This window comes from Oncorhynchus clarkii, chromosome 28, assembly GCF_045791955.1.
Source record: "Oncorhynchus clarkii lewisi isolate Uvic-CL-2024 chromosome 28, UVic_Ocla_1.0, whole genome shotgun sequence".
NCBI lineage: Eukaryota > Metazoa > Chordata > Actinopteri > Salmoniformes > Salmonidae > Oncorhynchus > Oncorhynchus clarkii.
Genome location: NC_092174.1, coordinates 33,776,357 through 33,800,577, shown reverse-complemented (window position 1 = coordinate 33,800,577; position 24,221 = coordinate 33,776,357). Strand labels below are relative to the sequence as shown.

The window sequence follows — 24,221 nt, the reverse complement described above, 5'->3', positions numbered from 1 at the left end:
AAGGCCAACCGCAAAGTTCACTATTGTGGCTAGCTTCACATAGATGGGTCTGACCACCATTAATCAAATAAGAACTGTCTTCTAAATTAGGGTTAGAAGACAGTTCATATTTGATTAACGGTGAAGCTAACTATAGCTAGCTAACTATAGCTACTGAAACAGATGATGTCGTTTTGCTATGTTTTTGGGGAAGAACATTGTTTGCATCCATGAGCTATCTAGCTTTTTTTTATGACCAGCACTGTAGGTGCCCGAGACAACTTTACCAGCATCATAGCATACATATCAATGAATTGTTGTGACGTATGAAATACGAGTGAGTGTAATCAATGTGTAATAACTACATAAAAAATGTATGAATGTGTTAAATTATTATGAGACGTGCAGTCGTATTCAGGTCCTGATTGGTCAACAAGCTTATTTGACACATCAAATAGTGTTAAATAGCATATTTTTTGACACGCAAAGACCCAAACGGCGTCCCATAGAAATCCTGGTTGAGAATGAAATGACTGAACAACGAAACAGCACAGCAAGTAAGTTAAATAAATAGGTTTTGATTATGTTATACTGGTAATGGGGACAAATGTAAATGACAACAAAATAACATTTTGGTCAGTATGGTGTGTGTAACTTTCATTTAACTAGCTAGACAAGTCAGTTAAAAACAAATTCTTATTTACAATGACGGCCTACCCCGGCCAAACCCGGACGACGCTGGGCCAATTGTGCACCGCCCTATGGGACTCCCAATCATGGCCGGATGTGATACAGCCTGGATTCAAACCAGGGACTGTAGTGCCGCCTCTTGCACTGAGATGCAATGCCTTAAATCGCTGCGTCCATGTGTGTGTTAACTATACTAGAATGCTTAAAAAGGCCGCTAAAATTGTAAATATCGGTATAGTTTTTTTTGGCAAGGAAAATATCGGATAGTGGTATCAGCCAAAAATGTCATACCGGTGCATCACTACTCGGAATACTTTCTGAATGCACTGTAGGCTCATACAGGCTCAAATAACTCGCAAGGTGTGTTATACTGTTTGGCTAAACAGTAAAAGACAGAACATCACTTTTCTGATTTGAGTCCAAGGCAACGCCTAGGTGTACATGCAGTGTCAGGAGCGGAGGAGAGGAATTGCATTTTTTTGCTATTCGAAAGGTTATAATGTTGATGGAGGTCCTTTGGCTGACAAATAACCTGCATACAAAATTCCATGACCATCACAGCCCTGTTTTCCTTCCATAAATTGTCCACATTTCAGTAGGGTACACTGATCCTAGATCTGTGCCTAGCAGCAACTCCTTTCCCTCCCGTCACCCCCACTCACCCGTGCTCTCAGTCCCATGAGGAGTTGGACCCTCTCTCTGTAAGTCATCAGTTCAGGGACTATTTCCAACACGCTGGTGGCAAACTCCTCCAGCAGCCCATAGTCCATGATGTCTCTCCGCTCTACAACCTGCCACAGAGCTGCACACACCAGGCGCAGTGGAGGAATAAAAAGACGCATAGACGACAGAGGAAGAGGAGGACCTAGAAGAGAAAATGAAACATTTAAATGAAAAAACAAGCTAGTTACTATAACTTGGGGCGGCATACTTCATATATGTCCCAACCCTTTTTGCTCTTGTTCACTCCCCATTCCAGTGGGTTATACTACAAAGCCGAATCAATGAGTTAGCCAGCTAACTTGCCTGAATATTCTGAAATAACATTCAATTTTTTAGAAAGATAAGCTTGAAATGGAGATGTTCTAATTAACTCAACAAACCAAAAAGACATATGTAAGTTTAGATTTCTTAATTAACCAGAAAATCAGTTTCTAGTTGTTTATTAAAGTTAGCTGGTAGGTGTAAACAACCGTGACATCCATTTTATTTTCTACAGTGCCATCCATGTCAGATCAATGATGAGGAGTAACAGAGGCAGAGAAAACCTTATGGGAATTAAATTCAGCCTTGATCATTGAGGAAGCTATAGAGATCCTATAAAATTATTCTAATTCCTAATTCTAGGGAGGAAGCTTAATAGCAGGGCTGACCAAACTGAGGCCAGAGGGCCAAGTTAACGATGTTTGGTTTGGCCCACCTGGACCACGAGAGAAAACATTGCCCTGTGCCTTGAAATTCCATTAAAATCAGTTTTGGAATTACTGAAATTAAATTGGCTACATTGGGAAATCCTAGTAGTCACAAACCACCTGGCTCTGACTGACACGTCTCTTTCAATTTACTGTAACCAGCATCTGACACCAGACGTCCATGGACGATGAAAAGTAGTTGAAATATGGTCAGCCCGCCCTGGCCTTCATTTCAACATCCACAGTTACATATTTTTGGTTCGGTCTGGACTTGATTTGGCCCAGACATAGAGGTCCATGATTGGTTCAGATGTGGTTCACTCTACTGTACTCTATTAAGCTGTACTTTGATGTCCAAACTTGTGAAACATAGACCTCTATGATTGGTTCAGATTTGGTCCGGATCAACCAAATTTGGTCTTGTTTGGGGGCAGAGCTCATCAAAATAATAGCCAGTATGTAGAATACTACCCAAATATGCAAAAGGAGGATATTGCATATTTATACTTTTGTGTACCTATTTAGAACACATCACCATGAAGATAATGACATTCATATAGTACAGATCAGAGACCCATGATGAAATGTCATTATGGCAATTCAGTTACCGGGAGTAAATCCACGTTATTTACTGCAGTTCAATAACCAAAAGAGATTTCAAACTCAAGGTGTCACGTCATAGCTGACCCCCCATTCTTTTTCTGAAAACATCCTTTAATCTGAATTCGGAGCAGATATTTAAGAGTTTTGGAAAACGTAGTCACGCAAAATACATTAACTTGTCCAGTGATTTTTTTCTTCAAATTTGATTGAACTATCTTACTTCAATAATAACAGCTGGAAGAAATGACATCACACCAATTTTTTTCAATAAAAATAAATTGCAAAAACAAGTGTTGAAAAAAAATAACGTGATTGAAGTGTTTCCATGACCTATTTAGGCAAATTGTACATTAATAAATTGGCGATGCCCTCCCACCTACAGTGCCTTCAGAAAGTATTCATAGCCCTTAACTTATTCCACATTTTGTTGAGTTATGGCCTGAACATTTTGTCATTGTATTAAACCACAAGTTTGACCAATTCCAGTCCCCTTGCTTACGGGGTCCGGGGTCCTCCCCAGGATCATTTTTATGTAGAAGGACTGAGAAGCTCAGTTCTGCTGACTTTTACAAAATACATTCTACTCCAAAATTTATGAAAATAAAATTATGCTGACACCATCTAAAATATTATCACCTCCAGAAATGGGTCCAACAACATATTGGTAAAAAGTAATATAAAAATGATATAGCCTATGCATGATCTACAGCAGAGATACTCAACTCTCACCCTACGAGGTCCAGAGCCTGCTGGTTTTCTGTTCTACCTGACCATTAATTGCACACCCGGTGTTCCAGGTCTAATAGAGGGGAACAATGAAAAAATGCAGTGGAACTGGCTTCAAAGTCCAGAGTTGAGTTTGAGGGGTCTACATTAGCAGATGTTCTATTAGCAATAAGCATTATCCCCTGTAGCCCAACTGATGAAGCACAGGGGCTATAAAATGTACATAGGCTGAAGCATGGTGTTTGTCCATCTGAATTTACCCTATTGGACACAACATCCAGATTGTCATTATTATAAATATGAATTTACAACTAATTAATTATGATTTACTCTAAAAAAATTTTTTTTTGTTTTGTTTCTATTAGTGTTGTTCCCCTTTTAAAACATTGCCCCTTTAGGAGCCCTGTTGTACAGCTGCACCTAAACCACTATTACAGTGTTGTTGCTCTTTTAAAGCATCACCCCTTTAAGAGCCATGTTGTACAGCTGCACCTAAACCACTATTACAGTGGTGTTGCTCTTTTAAAACATCACCCCTTTAAGAGCCCTGTTGTACAGCTGCACCTCAACCACTATTAGTGTTGTTGCTCTTTTAAAACATCACCCCTTTAAGAGCCCTGTTGTCCAGCTGCACCTAAACCACAGATGAGACCCCAGTTGTAAAACTCCAGTTGTAAAATGATGTCACACGCAGAAATTGAAGGTGTAGAGAAATAAACATGGTACTGATGGAAAACTGTAATCCCCCTCTTTTTAACAAAGGCCAAAACTGCTTTCAAAATACATTTGCCAAAACAATGTTGTTGATTGACTTTTAGTCAGAATACATGTTTCCCTCCTATGGCTCTCGCAACTTGTGTGCGCCTTGAGAGGAATATTTATCTCACATAGAACACATAACAATAAGCCAACTTGGTAAATTATTCTACTATAGGGTTGTCTGATTGTTTTAATAATTTTACATGGCAAAAATAGTAGTACTGGAAAGTTACATTCTCAGTGATAAAGTATAGGCTTTGAATTACTTTGCCAGCAGCTACAGTCGGCTACACCTCACTGTCTGAGTTGAGCAACGGAGTGGTGCGCATTATAGACTATTTCATTACTTTCATCTGATTATCAGAGTGTCAGCAATCATGCATGTCAGTTGAGTGCACACAGCATAGTTAGTGCACACAATATATTTATTTGGAGAACAGACACGCTTCTGTCTGTATTATGCCATGTCATCTTCAAACCATATAGGATTTGTATTTTTTACAGTAAAAAATAAAAATGGACTGTATTAATACACACCTTGTTCAAACCATGATAAAGCAGGGAGAGAAGATGCTTTTCTGGTGCAATACATGCGGCCTACAAAGTTACAAGTATAGGCTAGCGATTTGATTTTAATTTTGAAATATAATAGGGCCTATTTGTATACTTAGTAGGCTGACACATATGCCTTTCTGAATATTTCCCCTAATGTTATTAGCCTACCTCTTCTTTCTCTCTCCAGTGTTGCTTCATTCTTTCCTAAATGCAATAAGTTGTGTTGTCCTTATATTCATCATTCTAAGGACATGCTTGAATAATATAGGACTAGAATGAGATGCAGAAGGCTTGCACTTCTCTTCATGAAGATTGAATGGTTATGGGTCTGAATAAATAACTGAATAACCTACCGCCATTGCGCGTTCACTCTTTCAAAATGATCTGTAAAGTTCTATTGGCTGCTGTATTTAACATTCAGCAAACATGAGAATGTGTTCCTCTTCGAATACTCTATTGGCATAAGAAATGCTAAAGAAAATCATGTCCCGCAAGCGGTTCGAGTCTAGCTTTTCCTGCATGGGACTCCAAGAGTTAAGGAGCATTTTTTAGGGAGGCAAGCAGAGCACGCATATTGCGCAAGAGATAGAGGCTATACGTACGAAGATTATTATGCATCACCCATCATTCATATATAGGACTGATATAAATCTTGAACTGGATTAACTATTTTGAATGGAATTGATGGAGAGAAATACTGAGAGAGTATGGTCATGCATGCAATGATTTAAACCAACAAGTTGAGTGATAGGCTGTTTTAAAACTGCAGCTGCAATTAAAAAAAAAAATAATAATTAAAATAATAAGGTGACCCCCAAAAGCCAAATGGAGATGTGTAAATTAAGACACGAATTCGGTCTTTATATTACTGTATCATAGTGTAAATTAGACACGAATTCGGTCTTTATATTACTGTATCATAGGCAGCAAATGTACGCCTGCCTACCTGTGATACGACAAAAAGTTCCCATGATGAGATGATAGGTCTACATGCATTGTGAACTGTGCTCCATACTGAGATGTCTGTCCCCACCCTGTGCGTTGATGATTCATCATGCAGACAGAAGGCCGTAGAGAGCCAGATTTAGACAATGCATTTAAATTAACTGTTCCATTTCACGTTATTATGTTCATAGAAATAATTCATTATGATTTACAATTTTTTTGCAGTTATTTCTCCCGGGAAAGGGAGTGGTTTTTGGCGGTAAATCTGGGTAACCGGGATCCAGCCATTCAAGCCTAGCAGTGACATCTCAAGGATTATCAAGGAAATTGGATGCTCTGGAGCTCAATTTGGAGTGTCATAGCAAAGCGGTGTGCATACACATTTATTTTCTATACATTTACAACAATTTCTAAAAACATGTTTTCACTTTGTCATTATGGGGTAGTGTGTAGAAGGGTGAGAAAAAAATACTATTTCATACATTTTCAATTTAGGTTGTAACAACAAAATGTGAAATAAGTCAAGAGCTAAGGGGAATGAATACTTTCTGAAGACACTATCTGTTTTATGTCTGAGGTAGGCCATGAAAGCAAGCATGGATAAAATGCAAAAATATAATAATATTTGCCATATTCTAATAATTCTCATGTGCCAATGTATCGTCCGTACCATGGTGAAATTTGCACTCCTGTAAATTTGAAATAATTGGATGGTGCATCCAGACAACCAGAAAAGCAAAGCAATGCAATTCATGATTTTTTAAAATTGAATCTCACTTAGGGCCCCCTGCATATATTCAAGTTTTTAGCCTTGCAAACATAGAAACTTGGTTGCAGTTAAAATATTTAATACTGGTAATCAGAATGTGTTAGGTGTCAAGATATATGGCTGCAATTTGATTGTTTGAAGTGTAATTCTACAATTGTTTTCAAGAAAGCTATTGCTTACCTATTATTTTTTGTATATTTGTTGGGCCCACCAGTCAGATTATACTTTGGCCCACCAAACCCAAAAGTTTGAGCACCCCTGCTATATAGCTACACACATTACACTAAATTTTACACGTATTACACAAAGAAATACTACTGTCTGAGTTGCAATACATTTCTAATGATTTATATTATTGAGTTCGAACGCAGGATATTCTATCTGGCTATAGATATTTTACAAAATGGCTGTGGTTTAACCTCGTCCCCAGGCTCAAGCCAGGGGTGTAATCATTAGTCCAAACAGTTGCAAAACGAAACAATTTGCAGCTAAAACGAGAGTTTCTAATGGACAAATTCAGGGAGGTCCATCACGTTTCACCCAGTTTGCGTCTGCTTAAGAAACGTTTTTCAACAGAATTGGCGTAATGAATACGCCCCTGGGCCCAGCTTCAGTCTCAGGTTGAGGGACTGGGGGAAGGGCTATACATTACGGACATTTCTGACGTGCAAGACTAGCCAAATCGAAAAATAACCCTTAACTTAACCAAACCATTAACCCTGACATTAACCAAATGTTTTACAAATTCTGACATTAAATATCGATTTGCACGTCAGAAAAGTCCGTGTAGCCACTAAACAAACCACCTTTTATATATGGCCCTTTTCGCGAGACTGCTGGCAAAGATGGTGGTTGGCTAGCTAGCTAGCTAGAAATTGTGGCAGCAATACACACTGCAACAGGTCACCTATACAATTAATTGCAATATATGGATAGTTTACCCTTTTCCTCCCGGAGCGTTTGCATTTTGTTGTTTTGCAAACATTAGCTAGACCAAAAACAGTGGCTCTCTTGACAAATCTGTCCGTGAAAATCTTGTTTACGACATTAGACCCATAGCTCAATGCATCCGACGGTGCATGCACAGTAAGAAATGAATGCCTGTTTTTACTGCGATGACCTAATCTTTAACGATTCAAATTTGAAATATACAATATTTTAATTTGAAATATGAGCTATTTAATTACATATTAAATTATGAAACTGTTTATGTAGCTAATCGTTTAAACGAATTGTTCAAATATCAATATGGCAGGCAAAATTGTAGACAGACAAAAGAAGACCTCCTAAACACGTGATTTTGAAGTGCGGAAGTAAAGTTGTGATTTCGGGAAAACGTAAGTGAAGATTTGTTTTTCACGGGTGGAAAACATTGGAAAATAGCTAACCTATAGAATACATTATGGATGACGAGGAGGAGACCTACAGACTATGGAAAATCCGCAAAACAATCATGCAGGTAAATTGTAAAATTGAGAATACTTCATCCCAGGCACTCGGTTTACAACTTGTTCTCGAGTACCCAAGGTAGGCTGGACACATTACATTTTTAACAATGATTTTTTTCGAAAAAAAAATTTGTTACTTGCATCCGCGGTGGAGCCCAGTTTCATAATATTACCATATATCCCAGCTACCTACCGTAGTTTTGAAGTAATCACGAAAAAACAGGTCTTAATTTAACAGCATTTTTCACCCTGCCAGCTCCTATTAGTTATATTGGGCACTGTGGCACCAACTCGCCTTCCGAAGGTTCTAATCCCATGTTGTTGTACTATGTCACAATGGCAGCTTCTTTATAGTTGGCAATGAACACCTGCTCACGTTGTTTATAGTTAAAATGTAAACAACAACAAATTACTCATGGAACTCTGAGGTCGTCCCATTGTTTACTATAGGGAAATAAATATAGGTATGTCTGTCTATTTAGCCTAATATCTCGAAATGTGTATATTTAGTTTTTGTATCTCGTCATCAAACGCTAGACCAGAACTAGTCAGAAGTTGCCATTTTTTCCCTACTTCCTGTTATGCGGACATAAGCACACTTGGCACCATTGAGGTGTGGATGTTTACTTTCTTCACAAGTTGTTATTTTTCAGTTTCGTCCTAAGAACAGATTGTAGTGGTAAAATAAAAAGGGATACATTTTTTTGGTGCCATTTAGGCTAAATTGAATTCTAACAGGCTGACTACACCGCTCGCGACGCAAAATAAATGTATTAATCTATATTATTCAATTATTGCACCCACATTGCTTGTGCGCGTCAACGAGCGTCTGCGTTGCCAAGGGCTAAAATAGAAGTCAGTTCTATTTCTGACGCAGATCGCCCTGCAAGTCCTGCCTCTCCCATCTCCTCATTGGTTTTTGGAAGCAGACAAACGTGCCATCTCCTCTTTGGTTATACCCACATGGGTGACTGAAAGACGAACGGGGTCAGTGGCGGAAATGCACAACAGAAACCCACGTCCTTCTTTAGTTACAGGTGTTCAGAGCATGCTAGATTGCCAATTTGCACAGGTGGTTGCTTCTGTCTTCCGTCTGTCTTCTGTAATTGATTCTTTAGCTACCGGTAGCTAGCTAACTCCACTTATTTGTTTTTCCCCTTTCACATAGTTGTGCCACGACAGAGGCTACCTTGTGACGCAGGATGAGTTGGACCAGACTCTGGACGAGTTCAAGAGCCAGTTTGGGGACAAGCCGAGTGAAGGGCGCCCACGGCGGACAGATCTCACTGTGCTGGTCGCCCACAACGATGACCCGACTGACCAGATGTTTGTCTTCTTTCCAGGTAACTAGAAGACAAGCACACCTGACTGCCACAGCAACACGCATTTCCAAGGTGTCCAAGCTATTTTCTGAAAATAACTTTTGGTCTGTGAGCATCCGTTGTCTGGACCTTTACTTTGCTACAATTGTTGCACATCAATCAACAAATCTCTTTGTCCACAGAGGAGCCCAAGGTGGGAATCAAGACTATAAAGATGTACTGCCAGCGCATGCAGGAGGAGAATATCACACGTGCCTGCATCGTGGTCCAGATGGGGATGACGCCTTCCGCCAAACAGGTGGGGCAGGACTGAGCCATTAAGCTTCTCTGTTGCTCTTTAGCCTTCCTTCCCGCTCGGAGTAATCACTTGTATAATACAGTCATACACAGTGCATTCAGACTTTTTCCACATTTTGTTAAGTTCTAGCCTTATTCTAAAATTGATTAAATACACATTTTCCCTCATCAATCTACATACAATACCCCATAATGGCGAAGCGCAAATTGTTTTTTCGTTTTTCAAAACAATTAAAAACATAAACATGCCTTATTTACATAAGTATTCAGACCCTTTGCTATAAGACTCTAAATTGAGCTCAGGTGCATCCTGTTTCCATTTATCATCCTTGAGATGTTTCTGCAACTTGATTGGATTCCACCTGTGATAAATTAAATTGATTGGACATGATTTGGAAAGGCACACACCTGTCTAAATAAGGTCCCACAGTTGACAGACGGAAGCCACGCCTCAGTGAGAGGCACATGACAGCCGGCTTGGAGTTTGCCAAAAGGCACCTAAAGGACTCTCAGACCATGAGAAACAAGGTTCTCTGGTCTAATGAATCCAAGATTGAACTCTTTGGCCTGAATGCCAAGTGTCACGTTTGGAGGAAACTTGGCACCATCTCTACGGTGGAGCATGGTGGTGGCAGCATGGTGGTGGCAGTTTTTCAGCGGCAGGGACTGGGATCGAGGGGAAGATGAACGGAGCAAAGTACAGAGATCCTTGATGAAAACCTGTTCCAGAGCTCTCAGGACCTCAGACTGGGGGGAAGGTTCACCTTCCAACAGGACAATGACCCTAAGCACACAGCCAAGACTTTGCAGGAGTGATTTAGGGACAAGTCTCTGAATGTCTTTGAGTGACCCAGCCAGAGCCTGGACTTGAACCTGATCAAATGTATCTGGAGAGACATGTAAATAGCTGTGCAGCAATGCTCCCCATCCAACCTGACAGAGCTTGAGAGGATCTGCAGAGAAGAGTGGGAGAAACTTCCCAAATATAGGTGTGCCAAGCTTTTAGTGTCATACCCAAGAAGACTCAAGTCTGTAATCGCTACCAAAGGTGCTTCAACAAAGTACTGAGTAAAGGGTCTGAATACTTATTTAAATTTGATATTTCCGGGGTGTATTTTATTTAGCTTTTATTTGCTAAAATGTCTAAACTTGTTTTTGCTGTGTCATGGGGTATTGTGTGTAGATAGTTTTTTTCCTCATCAATTTAATACATTTTAGAATAAGGCTGTAACAAAATGTGGAAAAAGTGAAGGGGCCTGAAGGGTTTCCGAGTAGACTGTAGGTCACAGCCCTAATTACACTACAGTTAACACCTGCTAATTCACATCAGATTACTCCATGGAGCAGAATAATAAAATATACATTTTTTCATAGTGTTTTAACAGAGATGTTACTTTTCATGTGGCCCTGTCCTATGCGGGTCACTCGTCCCTATCCAGGGGCCAGTTATGACTCCCTTATTTCTTTATTTTCAGTCGCTAGTGGACATGGCACCCAAATACATCCTGGAGCAGTTTCTACAACAGGAGCTCCTCATCAACATCACAGAGCATGAGGTATGTGCGCTCGTTTAGAGTTGCAGTTGCAGCCAAATATATTGGTACACTTCCACTTTTCTTAAATTATTCTCTATTTCTTGCCCCCAAAAAATAGATGAAATTGAAAAACTTTGTCTCTACACCTTATTGGATTTTCAGCATTGCAGAAGGATTTTATTTTTGTAAACATAAGTTTACAATTTTTATTAAGATTAAATGTTATTGACAAAATTACTGGCACCCCGGGGGCAAATACTAGGTTGCACAGCCTTTGGCCAAGATAATGTAACTATCAATAAGCTTGCTGCACCTTTCTACAGGCAATTTGGCAATCTGCTCTTATTCTTCTATATTTGAGGGATGCTCTCCACCAACTGCTGGTTTTGGATGTGATTCAGAACTGTCCAGTGTTTCTTCTTGAACCATTCCTTTGTGCTTTTTGACCTAATAATCTGTTGATTTCACGATGCTTTGCGCATGTTCAAGGCCCCCAGTACCAGAGGCAGCAAAGAAACCCCACCGCATTATCCAACCTCCCCATGGTTGATTGTAGGGAGGGTGTTCTTTTCATTGAATGCTTCATTTTGGATGATAGTAAACAGAGCTCTGATCTGTATTGCCAAAGGGCTCTAATTTTGTTTAATTTGTCCACAGAACATTTCGCCCCAGGATTTAGGCTTGTTTAGGTGTATTTTTTGTGAAGTTTAATCAGGCTTTCGTGTCTCCTTCAGTAGTGGGGGCTTCCCCACAACCAAACGAAGCATTCAGAGAAAAAACACTCTGGACCCTGGAATGGTTCATTGATGGCTACAAGAAGCATTTGTCCAAGTTATCTTGGTCAAGGGCTGTGCAACCAAGTACTAATTTCAGGGTGCCAATAATGTTGTCCATGCTATTTGTGCTTTATTTTGAAAAAAAATCCAATAAGGTGTGGAGACCAACATTTTCTTCAAATTTCAACTTTTTTTAGAAGAAGAAATTGGGAATTAAAGGTGCAAGAGTGCCAATTATTTGGCTGCAAACTATAACCTGCACACACAGTATCTTGCCTAAAGGGGACTTTGAGCGTGTTCGAGTTGGCTTACTAAAGCGGATGAGAACAGATGGAAGTCGATGATTGCGGTTGGGGGAGGTACATCTGCGACAACTGAAAGTCAGTGTTTTCTAACAAGGCTCATATCAACATGGCAGTGTCAACATAGCAGGTGTTCTTTTTAAAACTTTTCCTTCAGAATGTCCAAATAACCTTTTCTCTACCATCCATATCACACACTCTCAAACTCAAAACATACAATACATTTGTGAAAGAGGGGTCTCAAAGATTTACATTTATTTGTAGCCAATCCGTTGTAGCAAATGAATTGTGGCATAGTTGGTTCTTGTTTGTCACATCTTTGGTCATATTTGCATTAGTCAGGGAAAAACACCCTAAAGATTGGTTGACAATAGTGCCTCCCACAATGCAGTTGATGGCTGAAGACAGGGTGCAGTTGATGGCTGAAGACAGGGTGCAGTTGATGGCTGAAGACAGGGTGCAGTTGGTGGCTGAAGACAGGGTGCAGTTGGTGGCTGAAGACAGGGTGCAGTTGGTGGCTGACTACAGGGTGCAGTTGGTGGCTGAAGACAGGGTGCAGTTGGCGGCTGAAGACAGGGTGCAGTTGGTGGCTGAAGACAGGGTGCAGTTGGTGGCTGACTACAGGGTGCAGTTGGTGGCTGACTACAGGGTGCAGTTGGCGGCTGAAGACAGGGTGCAGTTGACGGCTGAAGACAGGGTGCAGTTGACGGCTGAAGACAGGGTGCAGTTGACGGCTGAAGACAGGGTGCAGTTGACGGCTGAAGACAGGGTGCAGTTGACGGCTGAAGACAGGGTGCAGTTGGCAGTGGTGGAAAAAATACCAAATTGTCATACTTGGGTAAAAGTAATGACTCAAGTGAAAGTCACCCAGTAAAATACTATTTGAGTAAATATCTGGTTTTAAATATACTTAAGTGTCAAAAGTAAATATAATTGTAAAAATATACTTAAGTATAAATAATTTCAAATTGGTTAAATTAAACCAGACGGCACAATTTTCTTGTTTTTGTTAATTTACGGATAGGTAGGGGCACACTCCAACACTCGGACATAATTTACAAGCGAAGCATGTGTTTAGTGAGTCCGCCAGATCAGAGGCAGTAGGGAAGACCAGGGATGTTCTCTTGTTAAGTGTGTGAATTTGACAATTTTCCTGCCCTGCTAAGCATTCAAAATGTAATGGTTACTTTTGGGAGGCAGGAAAAATTGATTGAGTAAAAAGTACATTGTTTTCTTCAGGAATTTAGTGAAGTAAAAGTTGTGAAAAATATAAATAGTAAAGTACAGATACTTAAGTAGTTTTTTGGGGTAAAAATTATTTATAAAGTACTACTTAAGTACTTTACACCACTGGCAGTTGGTGTGGAGAAACTTTAAAGACTCTATTAAAAAAAACTGCATGACCTTTGATCATGTGGTTTTTGTAAAGTTCATGCAGTTGACATGTAGACAAGTCCGATAATTTTTATACCCAAAATGCAACACATTGAAAGTTGGTGATCAGCACTGATCAAAGGTGGTCTCTGAATGCATGAAACTGATACTACATAAACAAAATATTTTCTGTAATTATATGCTCTTTGATTTGAGTCTTTTATTTCCTATCTTTTTAGCTGGTTCCTGAGCACATAGTGATGACAAAAGAAGAACTGTCAGAGTTGCTGCTTCGATAGTATCTTTTTAGCACTGAATGCAGAATTATTTCTATACCATGCATTACACAATACAATATTTTTTTTGTTACCATGTTCCACACTAATAAATATATCCAGTGGGGTAAAAAAGTATTTAGTCAGCCACCAATTGTCCAAGTTCTCCCACTTAAAAATATGAGAGAGGCCTGTAATTTTCATCATAGGTACACTTCAACGATGACAGACTAAATGAGAAGAAAAAAAATCCAGAAAATCACATTGTAGGATTTTTTATGAATTTATTTGCAAATTATGGTGGAAAATAAGTATTTGGGCAATAACAAAAGTTTATCTCAATACTTTGTTATATACCCTTTGTTGGCAATGACAGATGTCAAACATTTTCTGAAGTCTTCACAAGGTTTTCACACTGTTGCTGGTATTTTGGCCCATTCCTCCATGCAGATCTCCTCTAGAGCAGTGATGTTTTGGGGCTGTTGCTGGGCAACATGGACTTTCAACTCCCTCCAAAGATTTTCTATGGGGTTGAGATCTGGAGACTGGCTAGGCCACTCCAGAACCTTGAAATGCTTCTTACGAAGTCACTCCTTCGTTGCCCGGGCGGTGTGTTTGGGATCATTGTCATGCTGAAAGACCCAGCCACGTTTCATCTTCAATGCCCTTGCTGATGGAAGGAGGTTTTCACTCAAAATCCCACGATACATAGCCCCATTCATTCTTTCCTTTACACGGATCAGTCGTCCTGGTCCCTTTGCAGAAAAACAGCCCCAAAGCATGATGTTTCCACCCCCATGCTTCATAATAGGTATGGTGTTCTTTGGATGCAACTCAGCATTCTTTGTCCTCCAAACACGACAAGTTGAGTTTTTACCAAAAAATTATATTTTGGTTTCATCTGACCATATGACATTCTCCCAATCTTCTTCTGGATCATCCAAATGCTCTCTAGCAAACTTCAGACGGGCCTGGACATGTACTGGCTTAAGCAGGGGGACACATCTGGCACTGCAGGATTTGAGTCCCTGGCGGCATAGTGTGTTACTGATGGTAGACTTTGTTACTTTGGTCCCAGCTCTCTGCTGGTCATTCACTAGGTCCCCCCGTGTGGTTCTGGGATTTTTGCTCACCGTACTTGTGATCATTTTGACCCCACGGGGTGAGATCTTGCGTGGGGCCCCAGATCAAGGGAGATTATCAGTGGTCTTGTATGTCTTCCATTTCCTAATAATTTCTCCCACAGTTGATTTCTTCAAACCAAGCTGCTTACCTATTGCAGATTCAGTCTTCCCAGCCTGGTGCAGGTCTACAATTTTGTTTCTGGTGTCCTTTGACAGCTCTTTGGTCTTGGCCATAGTGGAGTTTGGAGTGTGACTGTTTGAGGTTGTGGACAGGTGTCTTTTATACTGATAACAAGTTTAAACAGGTGCCATTAATACAGGTAACGAGTGGAGGACAGAGGAGCCTCTTAAAGAAGAAGTTACAGGTCTGTGAGAGCCAGAAGTCTTGCTTGTTTGTAGGTGACCAAATACTTATTTTCCACCATAATTTGCAAATAAATTCATTAAAAATCCTACAATGTGATTTTCTGGATTTTTACAGGCCTCTTTCACATTTTTAAGTGGGAGAACTTGCACAATTGGTGGCTGACTAAATACTTTTTTGCCCCACTATATAACAAGTATTTGATACACTGCCGATTGTGCAGGTTTTCCTACTTTCAAAAGCATGTAGAGGTCTGTAATGTTTTCATAGGTACACTTCAACTGTGAGAGACGGAATCTAAAACAAAAATGATTAAGTAATTAATTTGCATTTTATTGCATGACATAAGTATTTGATCACCTACCAACCAGTAAGAATTCCGGCTCTCACAGACCTGTTCGTTTTTCTTTAAGAAGCCCTCCTGTTCTCCACTCATTACCTGTATTAACTGCGCCTGTTTGAACTCGTTTCCTGTATAAAAGACACCTGTCCACACACAATCAACCAGACTCCAACCTCTCCACAATGGCCAAGACCAGAGAGCGGTGTAAGGACATCAGGGATAAAATTGTAGACCTGCACAAGGCTGGGATGGGCTACAGGACAATAGGCAAGCAGCTTGGTGAGAAGGCAACAACTGTTGGCGCAATTATTAGAAAATTGAAGAATTTCAAGATGATGGTCAACCACCCTCGGTCTGGGGCTCCATGCAAGATCTCACCTCGTGGGGCATCAATGATCATGAGGAAGGTGAGGGATCAGCCCAGAACTACACGACAGGACCTGGTCAATGACCTGAAGAGAGCTGGGACCACAGTCTCAAAGAAAACCATTAGTAACACACTACGCCGTCATGGATTAAAATCCTGCAGCGCACGCAAGGTCTCCCTGCTCAAGCCAGCGCATGTCCAGGCCGTCTGAAGTTTGCCAATGACAATCTGGATGATCCAGAGGAGGAATGGGAGAAGGTCATGTGGTCTGATGAGACAAAAATAGTTTTTTGGTCTGAACTCAACTCTCTGTGTTTGGAGGAAGACGAAGGATGAGTTCAACCCCCAAAAAAACATCCCAACCTTGAAGCATGGAGGTGGAAACATCATTCTTTGGGGATGCTTTTCTGCAAAGGGGACAGGACGACTGCACCGTATTGAGGGGAGGATGGATGGGGACATGTATCGCGAGATATTGGCCAACAACCTCCTTCCCTCAGTAAGAGCATCGAAGATGGGTCGTGCCTGGGTCTTCCAGCATGACAATGACCCGAAACACACAACCAGGGCAACTAAGGAGTGGCTCCGTAAGAAGCATCTCAAGGTCCTGGAGTGGCCTAGCCAGTCTCCAGACGTGAACCCAATAGAAAATCTTTGGAGGGAGCTGAAAGTCCGTATTGCCCAGCGACAGCCCCAAAACCTGAAGGATCTGGAGAAGGTTTGTATGGAGGAGTGGGTCAAAATCCCTGCTGCAGTGTGTGCAAACCTGGTCAAGAACTACAGGAATGTATGATCTCTGTAATTACAAACAAAGGTTTCTGTACCAAATATTAAGTTCTGCTTTTCTGATGTATCAAATACTTATGTCATGCAATAAAATGCTAATTAATTACTTAAAAATCATACAATGTGATTTTCTGGATTTTGTTTTAGATTCCGTATCTCACAGTTGAAGTGTACCTATGATAAAAATTACAGACCTCTACATGCTTTGTAAGTAGGAAACACTGCCGATGTTGCAGGTTATCAAATACTTGTTCTCCCCACTGTATATATATATACACACACACACACACACACAATTCATGAACATGAATGATGGTATGATGTTGCCATTGTGATTTCTTGATTGACGTGTCAGTAAACTGAAGGAGAGCCAGCTACCCAGGATTCAAGCAGGAGACCCTGTGGCCAGATACTTTGGACTGAAAAGAGGACAGGTGTGACACACACACACAAACAAATGACTGAGACGTTTTATGTGCAATTTTAGTTTTCTCCTGTGTTGACCTGCTGGCCTGTCTGTTCTAACAGGTAGTGAAGATCATCAGACCTAGTGAGACTGCTGGTAGATACATCACCTACAGACTGGTGCAGTAAACACACACCAGCTCTATTATGGACCAGAAGGAGTATGAGATCTGATTATTGCCGACAGGGAATGACTGAAGATGTTTCATATGAAGAAGAAAGAACATGCTCTCATCACTTTGTCTCCCAATAACTTTTGTGAATAAGTTGACTTGCTTACCTTTTGGCACTACTAGTTTTTATGAATGTGCTTGAGGTGATAACCTCAGCATTTGTTGGATTTTTTAAAAATAAGCATATTTAATTTCAACGGGCAAATGATTTATTTCAGAAGAAATGTTTTTAATGTCGAAGAGCAAGGCAAGGTCTTTTCACATTTGAAAAAATGAAGTTGAATGCACACTGAACATTTGTGTTCATTATTACAATTACAATCTCAGCAACAATCATTGGGAGTCAAACATTGGCGTAGTGCTTGACGTTTGAATTTTGTCACCAAGGATATACAACAAATCATGTTAGAACTGTAACAATATAAACATATCATCTCTCAATGACTAGCATACCAACCAGCAGCAGTGCTGAAATAGTGGTGTGAGTACACAGGCAGATGGTAGGCTGGAGTATAGACATACCATATGAATACACCATACAAGGGGTATACAGAGAGAATACAAAAATAGGAAATTGCAGGCACAAAAACACTGAATCTCACATTCCTTCCTGGTATCTCACCAGGTAATTAAAACAATAAAAATAGCTTTGTGCAGCATTTTGGCAAAACTGGTTTAGAAAATCATACCTCAAGTCATGCAATGAAATTAACACGTTCACACAACAGCAATATGATATTCTGCTATCCAGTCAGTGTACTTTTTCATCAGTAGTCAACGCATTAAAACAGTAAGTTGGAACCACTTTCATTTCAACTGCAATTTCCCAAATTAATTCCAATTTGTAGAATTCACTAAAGTACTTTTTCATTTGAAAAACAATTCCATTTCCATTTTTCCCAGAAGTTCTTTGTTGAAGAGTTCAGGTCCAGAGAGGGTCAGTGGGTGCTGAGGGTTCCTCCTCAGTCTGATTCCACTGGTCTCTCAGTGTGGTTATCTGGCGTCTCACCCCCGTCATGTTTTAAGTCTGTCTTGTTTCCCTCGTCTCTCCCCTGGACTCCTCCCCCACCCCCACAGTCTCTCCCCTGGACTCCTCCCCCACCCCCACAGTCTCTCCCCTGGACTCCTCCCCCACCCCCACAGTCTCTCCCCTCCTCCCCTCCACCGTCCTAGGAGAAACACACAGCAGAAATGGTTGAATGTGATAAACAATAGTGTGCAAGTGTGTATGCCCAAGTGGCGCAGTGGTCTAAGGCACTGCATCTCAGTGCTGGAGGCGTCACTACAGACACCCTGGTTCAAATCCAGTCTGTATCACAACTGGCTGTGATTGGGAGTCCCATAGGGCGGTGCACAATTGGCCCAGCGTTATCCGGGTTTGGCCGGTGTAGGCCGTCATTGTAAATAAGAATTTGTTCTTAACTGACTTGCCTTGTTAAATAAAAAAAATTTATATATATTTTTATATGCGTCCTTCTCTTCTATTTGTTTGGTTGCTACTGCTCTTCCACTCTCTCGAGGCCCATAATTGTATTTTCCTCACATTACTTGTTTCTAGACCAGAACCAGCACACTGTTTCACTATGACACCCTACACCCACAGTCGCTCACTCACCTGGCTTAGGGCTAAGGGGGAAACTGGGGTGTCGTAGGAGCTGTCATGGAAGAGTGTGCTGTAGAAGACTATGAGAGTCTCTACGATGCGGGCCTGGTGGGGGTAGTCTACCAGGGAGGACAGGGCCACGGTGGCCCCGGAGGGACGGGGACGCATCAGGGTGGGGCCAAACACAATGCCCAGGTTACTGGGACTCATCTTGTTCTCCTGCTCACACTCACACACCCTGAAACAGGGGAAAAGTGAAGAAATAAGAGGGAGGAAGGAAATAGTAAGAAAGGAGAAATGGGCACGATGAGCTATTTGTTCTTCATCAAACGTTAGGATTAATGTTCTGTGTTAAAAGCACACTTTATGTGTGTGTGCCTTACTCATGGTCACCTCACCTGCGCAGATGCTGTGCAATATAGCGCAGTGTGGCTGTATTAGCCTGCGGCAGCTCCGTTAGCATTAGCTCCCTCAGGCTGTGGACCAGAGTCAGGACCTCCAGGGGAGTCTCAGCACCCAGGTCTGCCAGGACTGCTGTCCCAGCCACCTCACCTCCATCTGGGCTAGGAGACGCAGAACGCAGGCTCTCCTTGGCCAGACCCATCAGAGACTGATAGAGATGGAAAGGCAAGATAGGCTCTGGCAGCTGGAGAGGGAAGAAGGGAAAGTGAGGGGGTGGAGATGAAGAGAAGGGGACAGAGAGTGAGGAGGTGGAGAGGAAGAGGAGGACAAATAGTGAGGGGGTGGAGAGGAAGAGGACAGAGTGAGAGGGTGGAGATTAGGACAGAGTAAGGAAGAGGAGGACAGAGAGTGAGGGGGTGAAGAGGAAGGAGGACAGAGAGTAAGGGGTGGAGAGGAAGAGGAGGACAGAGTGAGGGGTGGAGAGGAAGAGGAGAACAGAGTGAGGGGTGGAGAGGGACAGGAGGACAGAGTGAGGGGGTGGAGAGGAATCGGAGGACAGAGAGTGAGGGGGTGGAGAGGAATCGGAGGACAGAGAGTGAGAGGGGTTGAGAGGAAGAGGACAGAGCGTGAGAGGGGTGGAGAGGAAGAGGACAGAGTGAGGGGGTGGAGAGGAAGAGGGGGACAGAGCGTGAGAGGGGTTGAGAGGAAGAGGAGGACAGAGCGTGAGAGGGGTGGAGAAGACAGAGTGAGGGGGTTGGAGAGGAAGAGAGGGAGTTGAGAGGAGAAATAAGGGGACAGAGGGTGAGGGGAGGAAGTGGGATGCAGAGTGAAGGAGGGATAGTGAGTCTAGAAGTGGAGGGAGAGTATTTTGTGAGTGTATGTAGCAGTATGTTACCTGTCTGAGGTAAAGTTTGAGCATGTTGCTGATATCATGAGGAAAGGCTTGGGACAGTTCCACCAGCTCTTTCCCATTCTCAAAGGCCTGGCACAGCTTCTCCACACGAGTCTTCACCCCATTCACACGATAGATACCCTACACACACACACACACAGTTTATATGTCAAGTCATTTTTTCAATGTGTGTGTACTACTCTGTGTGTAAGTGTAAAAGCACCTTCATCCTAAGAGCCCTGCTCTCTATCTCTGTGATGCACTTCCTGATGACCAGAGGCACACCATCGGGGTCTCCCAGCCCCTGCGTGAAGTCCCTGCCAAACAGCGACAGGCGACCTTGTAGCTTCTTATGGCCACACTGGATAGCCAGGTTCTCCAAGCAACGCCTATGGCATGCCAGATAACACTGCAGGAGGGAAGACAAGCAAATAATATACACTGCTCAAAAAAATAAAGGGAACACTTAAACAACACAATGTAACTCCAAGTCAATCACACTTCTGTGAAATCAAACTGTCCACTTAGGAAGCAACACTGATTGACAATAAATTTCACATGCTGTTGTGCAAATGGAATAGACAACAGGTGGAAATTATAGGCAATTAGCAAGACACCCCCAATAAAGGAGTGGTTCTGCAGGTGGGGACCACAGACCACTTCTCAGTTCCTATGCTTCCTGGCTGATGTTTTGGTCACTTTTGAATGCTGGCGGTGCTTTCACTCTAGTGGTAGCATGAGACGGAGTCTACAACCCACACAAGTGGCTCAGGTAGTGCAGCTCATCCAGGATGGCACATCAATGCGAGCTGTGGCAAGAAGGTTTGCTGTGTCTGTCAGCGCAGTGTCCAGAGCATGGAGGCGCTACCAGGAGACAGGCCAGTACATCAGGAGATGTAGAGGAGGCTGTAGGAGGGCAACAACCCAGCAGCAGGACCGCTACCTCCGACTTTGTGCAAGGAGGAGCAGGAGGAGCACTGCCAGAGCCCTGCAAAATGACCTCCAGCAGGCCACAAATGTGCATGTGTCTGCTCAAACGATCAGAAACAGACTCCATGAGGGTGGTATGAGGGCCCGACGTCCACAGGTGGGGGTTGGGCTTACAGCCCAACACCGTGCAGGACGTTTGGCATTTGCCAGAGAACACCAAGATTGGCAAATTTGCCACTGGCGCCCTGTGCTCTTCACAGATGAAAGCAGGTTCACACTGAGCAGATGTGACAGAGTCTGGAGACGCTGTGGAGAGCGTTCTGCTGCCTGCAACATCCTCCAGCATGACCGGTTTGGCGGTGGGTCAGTCATGGTGTAGGGTGGCATTTCTTTGGGGGGCCGCACAGCCCTCCATGTGCTCGCCAGAGGTAGCCTGACTGCCATTAGGTACCGAGATGAGATCCTCAGACCCCTTGTGAGACCATATGCTGGTGCGGTTTACCTGGGTTCCTCCTAATGCAAGACAATGCTAGACCTCATGTGGCTGGAGTGTGTTAGCAGTTCCTGCAAGAGGAAGGCATTGATGCTATAGACTGGCCCGCCCATTCCCCAGACCTGAATCCAATTGAGCACATCTGGGACATCATGTCTCGCTCCATCCACAGACTGCCCAGGAGTTGGCGGATGCTTTAGTCCAGGTCTGGGAGGAGATCCCTCAGGAGACCATCCACCACCTCATAAGGAGCATGCCCAGGTGTTGTAGTGAGGTCATACAGGCACGTGGAGGCCACACACACTACTGAGCCTCATTTTGACTTGTTTTAAGGACATTACATCAAAGTTGGATCAGCCTGTAGTGTGGTTTTCCACTTTAATTTTGAGTGTGACTCCAAATCCAGACCTTCATGGGTTGATACATTTCATTTCCATTGATACTTTTTGTGTGATTTTGTTGTCAGCACATTCAACTATGTAAAGAAAAAAGTATTTAATAAGAATATTTCATTCATTCAGATCTAGGATGTGTTATTTTAGTGTTCCCTTTATTTTTTTGAGCAGTGTAGTAACTTTACAGTCAGTAAACAGAGTAGACATTACACAGTCTACTGTACCTCCTAGGGTGGGTGTGTGTGTGTGTGTGTGTCTCACCTCCTCACACTCTGCACCCTGGAAGTACACATAGCTGTTACACTCTCTGCATTTGGCAGGTGTGCGGAGCTTGCGGAGTCTGTGGGTCTTTGCTGCCTTGGACATTCCCACATTCCGGAAGGGACCAGTGGGAACGGCGATCTCTGGCTCTGTCCCTGAACACACAGCAAGAGAAAATACATACAAGAGAGAAGAGAGAGTTCAGAATGAGAAAGAGAGGGTCGTATCCTAACCTGAACTATTCATGCAGTTCTCCCGCTGTGTGGATCTGGATTTAGACAGAGTTCAGACAAATGGAGACTTGAGGAGGAGTGTTTGTTACCCTGTTCAAACGAGGTGACGTTTCCATCATGTTCTTCTTCACTGGCTTTAGGTACGTGCCCTGAAACACACATGCAATAAACTATTATATATCGTTGAATATTCTGAATGATACATCGCTGGACCCTTTTCTGTTATCTAGAAATTGCTGAGGCTCTATGGTAGCTGTGCTGGAGGTTGACATTCTAGTTTCTACATCAGGAGATACCAGTGCTGGAGGACTCCAGACCATAGACTCCTCCAAGACAGTCCGAGTCCTTCATCGTTGACGGCCAGGACTTGTGTGATTGGTGACCTTGCCCTTCAATAAGGACACATACCACCAATGAGCTTTCAAATGAAGCACCATAATGAAAAGTTCTAATCTTGGATCGTGGTTCCTATAAATCACATCCGTGGTTAGAAAAGTGTGCTACTCTTCTTCTTAGACCATTAGACCACGAGTCAATCAGGACTCACCACATCTCTGTGTGACTCCATCCTCAGCACCACCATCCTCGTCTGTGGTAGGCGTGGTCTCCGTGCTGATTGGTGAATCCGTGGGAGGTGTGGTCTCCGTGCTGATTGGTACATCCGTATTAGAGCTGTTGTGGCGGGTGTGTCCAGACAGACTGATGAGGGAAGGAGAAAATTACATTGCTTCCTCCTGTAAATCCTAGTAGTTGGTAGCCAACTAACTGGCCTGTTCTGACCCTTTGAAGGGTAACGCCACTTACAAAACGTTTCTCTGCACCTGGAATTTTCTGATCTCGACAACAATATGAATTACTGAAAGGTCAAACGCAAACAATTTCAAGTGGGAACCAACTGGTTTGATGAGTAGGGCTCGAAGTGGTAGTGAGCTGCAGGCTCTGGGTTCGACAGATGTCTGGCATCCTCTGTGCTCGTGTAGAGATGTCTGGCGTCCTCTGGGCTCTTGTGTAGATGTCTTGCGTGAGCGGCGTACTGTTGTCCCGGCTCGTAGAGCTTGGTGCTCTCACACAGAGTCTGGTAGTGGACTGGCAGCACTGCTGTCTGCATGTGCAGCAGCTGATAGTACGACACCGTGCACTGGGGAGGGAGACATGTAAAGAACTACAACACCCAGAAATAAGCAATTCGATGGAGACAAACTACAATTTCCATGAACACATTTCGTCTCTCTCAAGATCTCTCGTGAACAGACTTCATGAACATAATCAAACCTAAAGGTGGATATAGTCATGATTAGGACGTTTGATTGGTCAGTGCAATCCACCTGCAAACAAGTTGAGGGTTTTACTTCCCTGACAGAGGCGTGAGTTGACTTACAGATCTAAGGGTGTGGTCTGTGTGTCTGATGACATCATGGATCTGTCTGAGAGTGCTGCCCTTAGTCTGCTCTCTCTCCTGGTGCCGCGCCTCCGCCTCGGATATACATGCACGATACACAGCCTCTGCCTCTTCAGCCTGTAGAGACACACATGGACCAGCCATTAGGTGCAATTCATTTTGCTCGCCTGGCATAACTGAGTTGGCAGAGTTGGCACTTCAGGATTTATGAAAAGGTCTATGAA

The 24,221-nt window shown here is 42.6% G+C and overlaps 3 protein-coding genes across 5 annotated transcripts in view; 1 reads left to right on the top strand and 2 right to left on the bottom strand.

Annotated features, from left to right (window-relative positions):
• The window catches only part of LOC139387123 (uncharacterized), a 39,278-nt gene extending 31,731 nt beyond the window's left edge, over nt 1-7,547 (bottom strand). The window contains exons 1-2 of the mRNA XM_071133141.1: nt 7,380-7,547; nt 1,332-1,534 (exon numbers count right to left, since the gene is read on the bottom strand). Of these exons, the coding sequence (XP_070989242.1) occupies nt 1,332-1,534; nt 7,380-7,404 (228 nt within the window). The 5' untranslated portion in view covers nt 7,405-7,547. The remainder of the gene's footprint in view (nt 1-1,331; nt 1,535-7,379) is intronic.
• Nucleotides 7,548-7,721: 174 nt separating this feature from the next.
• LOC139387124 (DNA-directed RNA polymerases I, II, and III subunit RPABC1) lies at nt 7,722-18,848 on the top strand. Of its 3 annotated transcripts, XM_071133144.1 has the most exons (7): nt 7,722-7,897; nt 9,055-9,229; nt 9,391-9,506; nt 10,981-11,061; nt 13,732-13,790; nt 17,107-17,185; nt 17,280-18,848. In XM_071133144.1, exons 1-7 carry the CDS (start codon nt 7,841-7,843, stop codon nt 17,343-17,345), a joined length of 633 nt encoding a protein of 210 aa, XP_070989245.1. In that variant the 5' UTR covers nt 7,722-7,840; the 3' UTR covers nt 17,346-18,848. The 3 variants fall into 3 exon arrangements, with proteins under 3 accessions (XP_070989245.1, XP_070989243.1, XP_070989244.1); XM_071133142.1 differs by lacking the exons at nt 13,732-13,790; nt 17,107-17,185; nt 17,280-18,848 and adding an exon at nt 12,510-13,685 and having other exon boundaries at nt 7,737-7,897; XM_071133143.1 differs by lacking the exons at nt 13,732-13,790; nt 17,107-17,185; nt 17,280-18,848 and adding an exon at nt 12,534-13,672 and having other exon boundaries at nt 7,737-7,897.
• The window catches only part of LOC139386763 (rho GTPase-activating protein 45-like), a 26,267-nt gene continuing 20,328 nt past the window's right edge, over nt 18,283-24,221 (bottom strand). Inside the window, exons 12-21 of the mRNA XM_071132575.1 lie at nt 23,977-24,114; nt 23,495-23,736; nt 23,146-23,297; nt 22,895-22,987; nt 22,688-22,747; nt 22,366-22,520; nt 20,510-20,695; nt 20,290-20,427; nt 19,391-19,638; nt 18,283-19,230 (exon numbers count right to left, since the gene is read on the bottom strand). Of these exons, the coding sequence (XP_070988676.1) occupies nt 18,981-19,230; nt 19,391-19,638; nt 20,290-20,427; nt 20,510-20,695; nt 22,366-22,520; nt 22,688-22,747; nt 22,895-22,987; nt 23,146-23,297; nt 23,495-23,736; nt 23,977-24,114 (1,662 nt within the window). The 3' untranslated portion in view covers nt 18,283-18,980. The remainder of the gene's footprint in view (nt 19,231-19,390; nt 19,639-20,289; nt 20,428-20,509; nt 20,696-22,365; nt 22,521-22,687; nt 22,748-22,894; nt 22,988-23,145; nt 23,298-23,494; nt 23,737-23,976; nt 24,115-24,221) is intronic.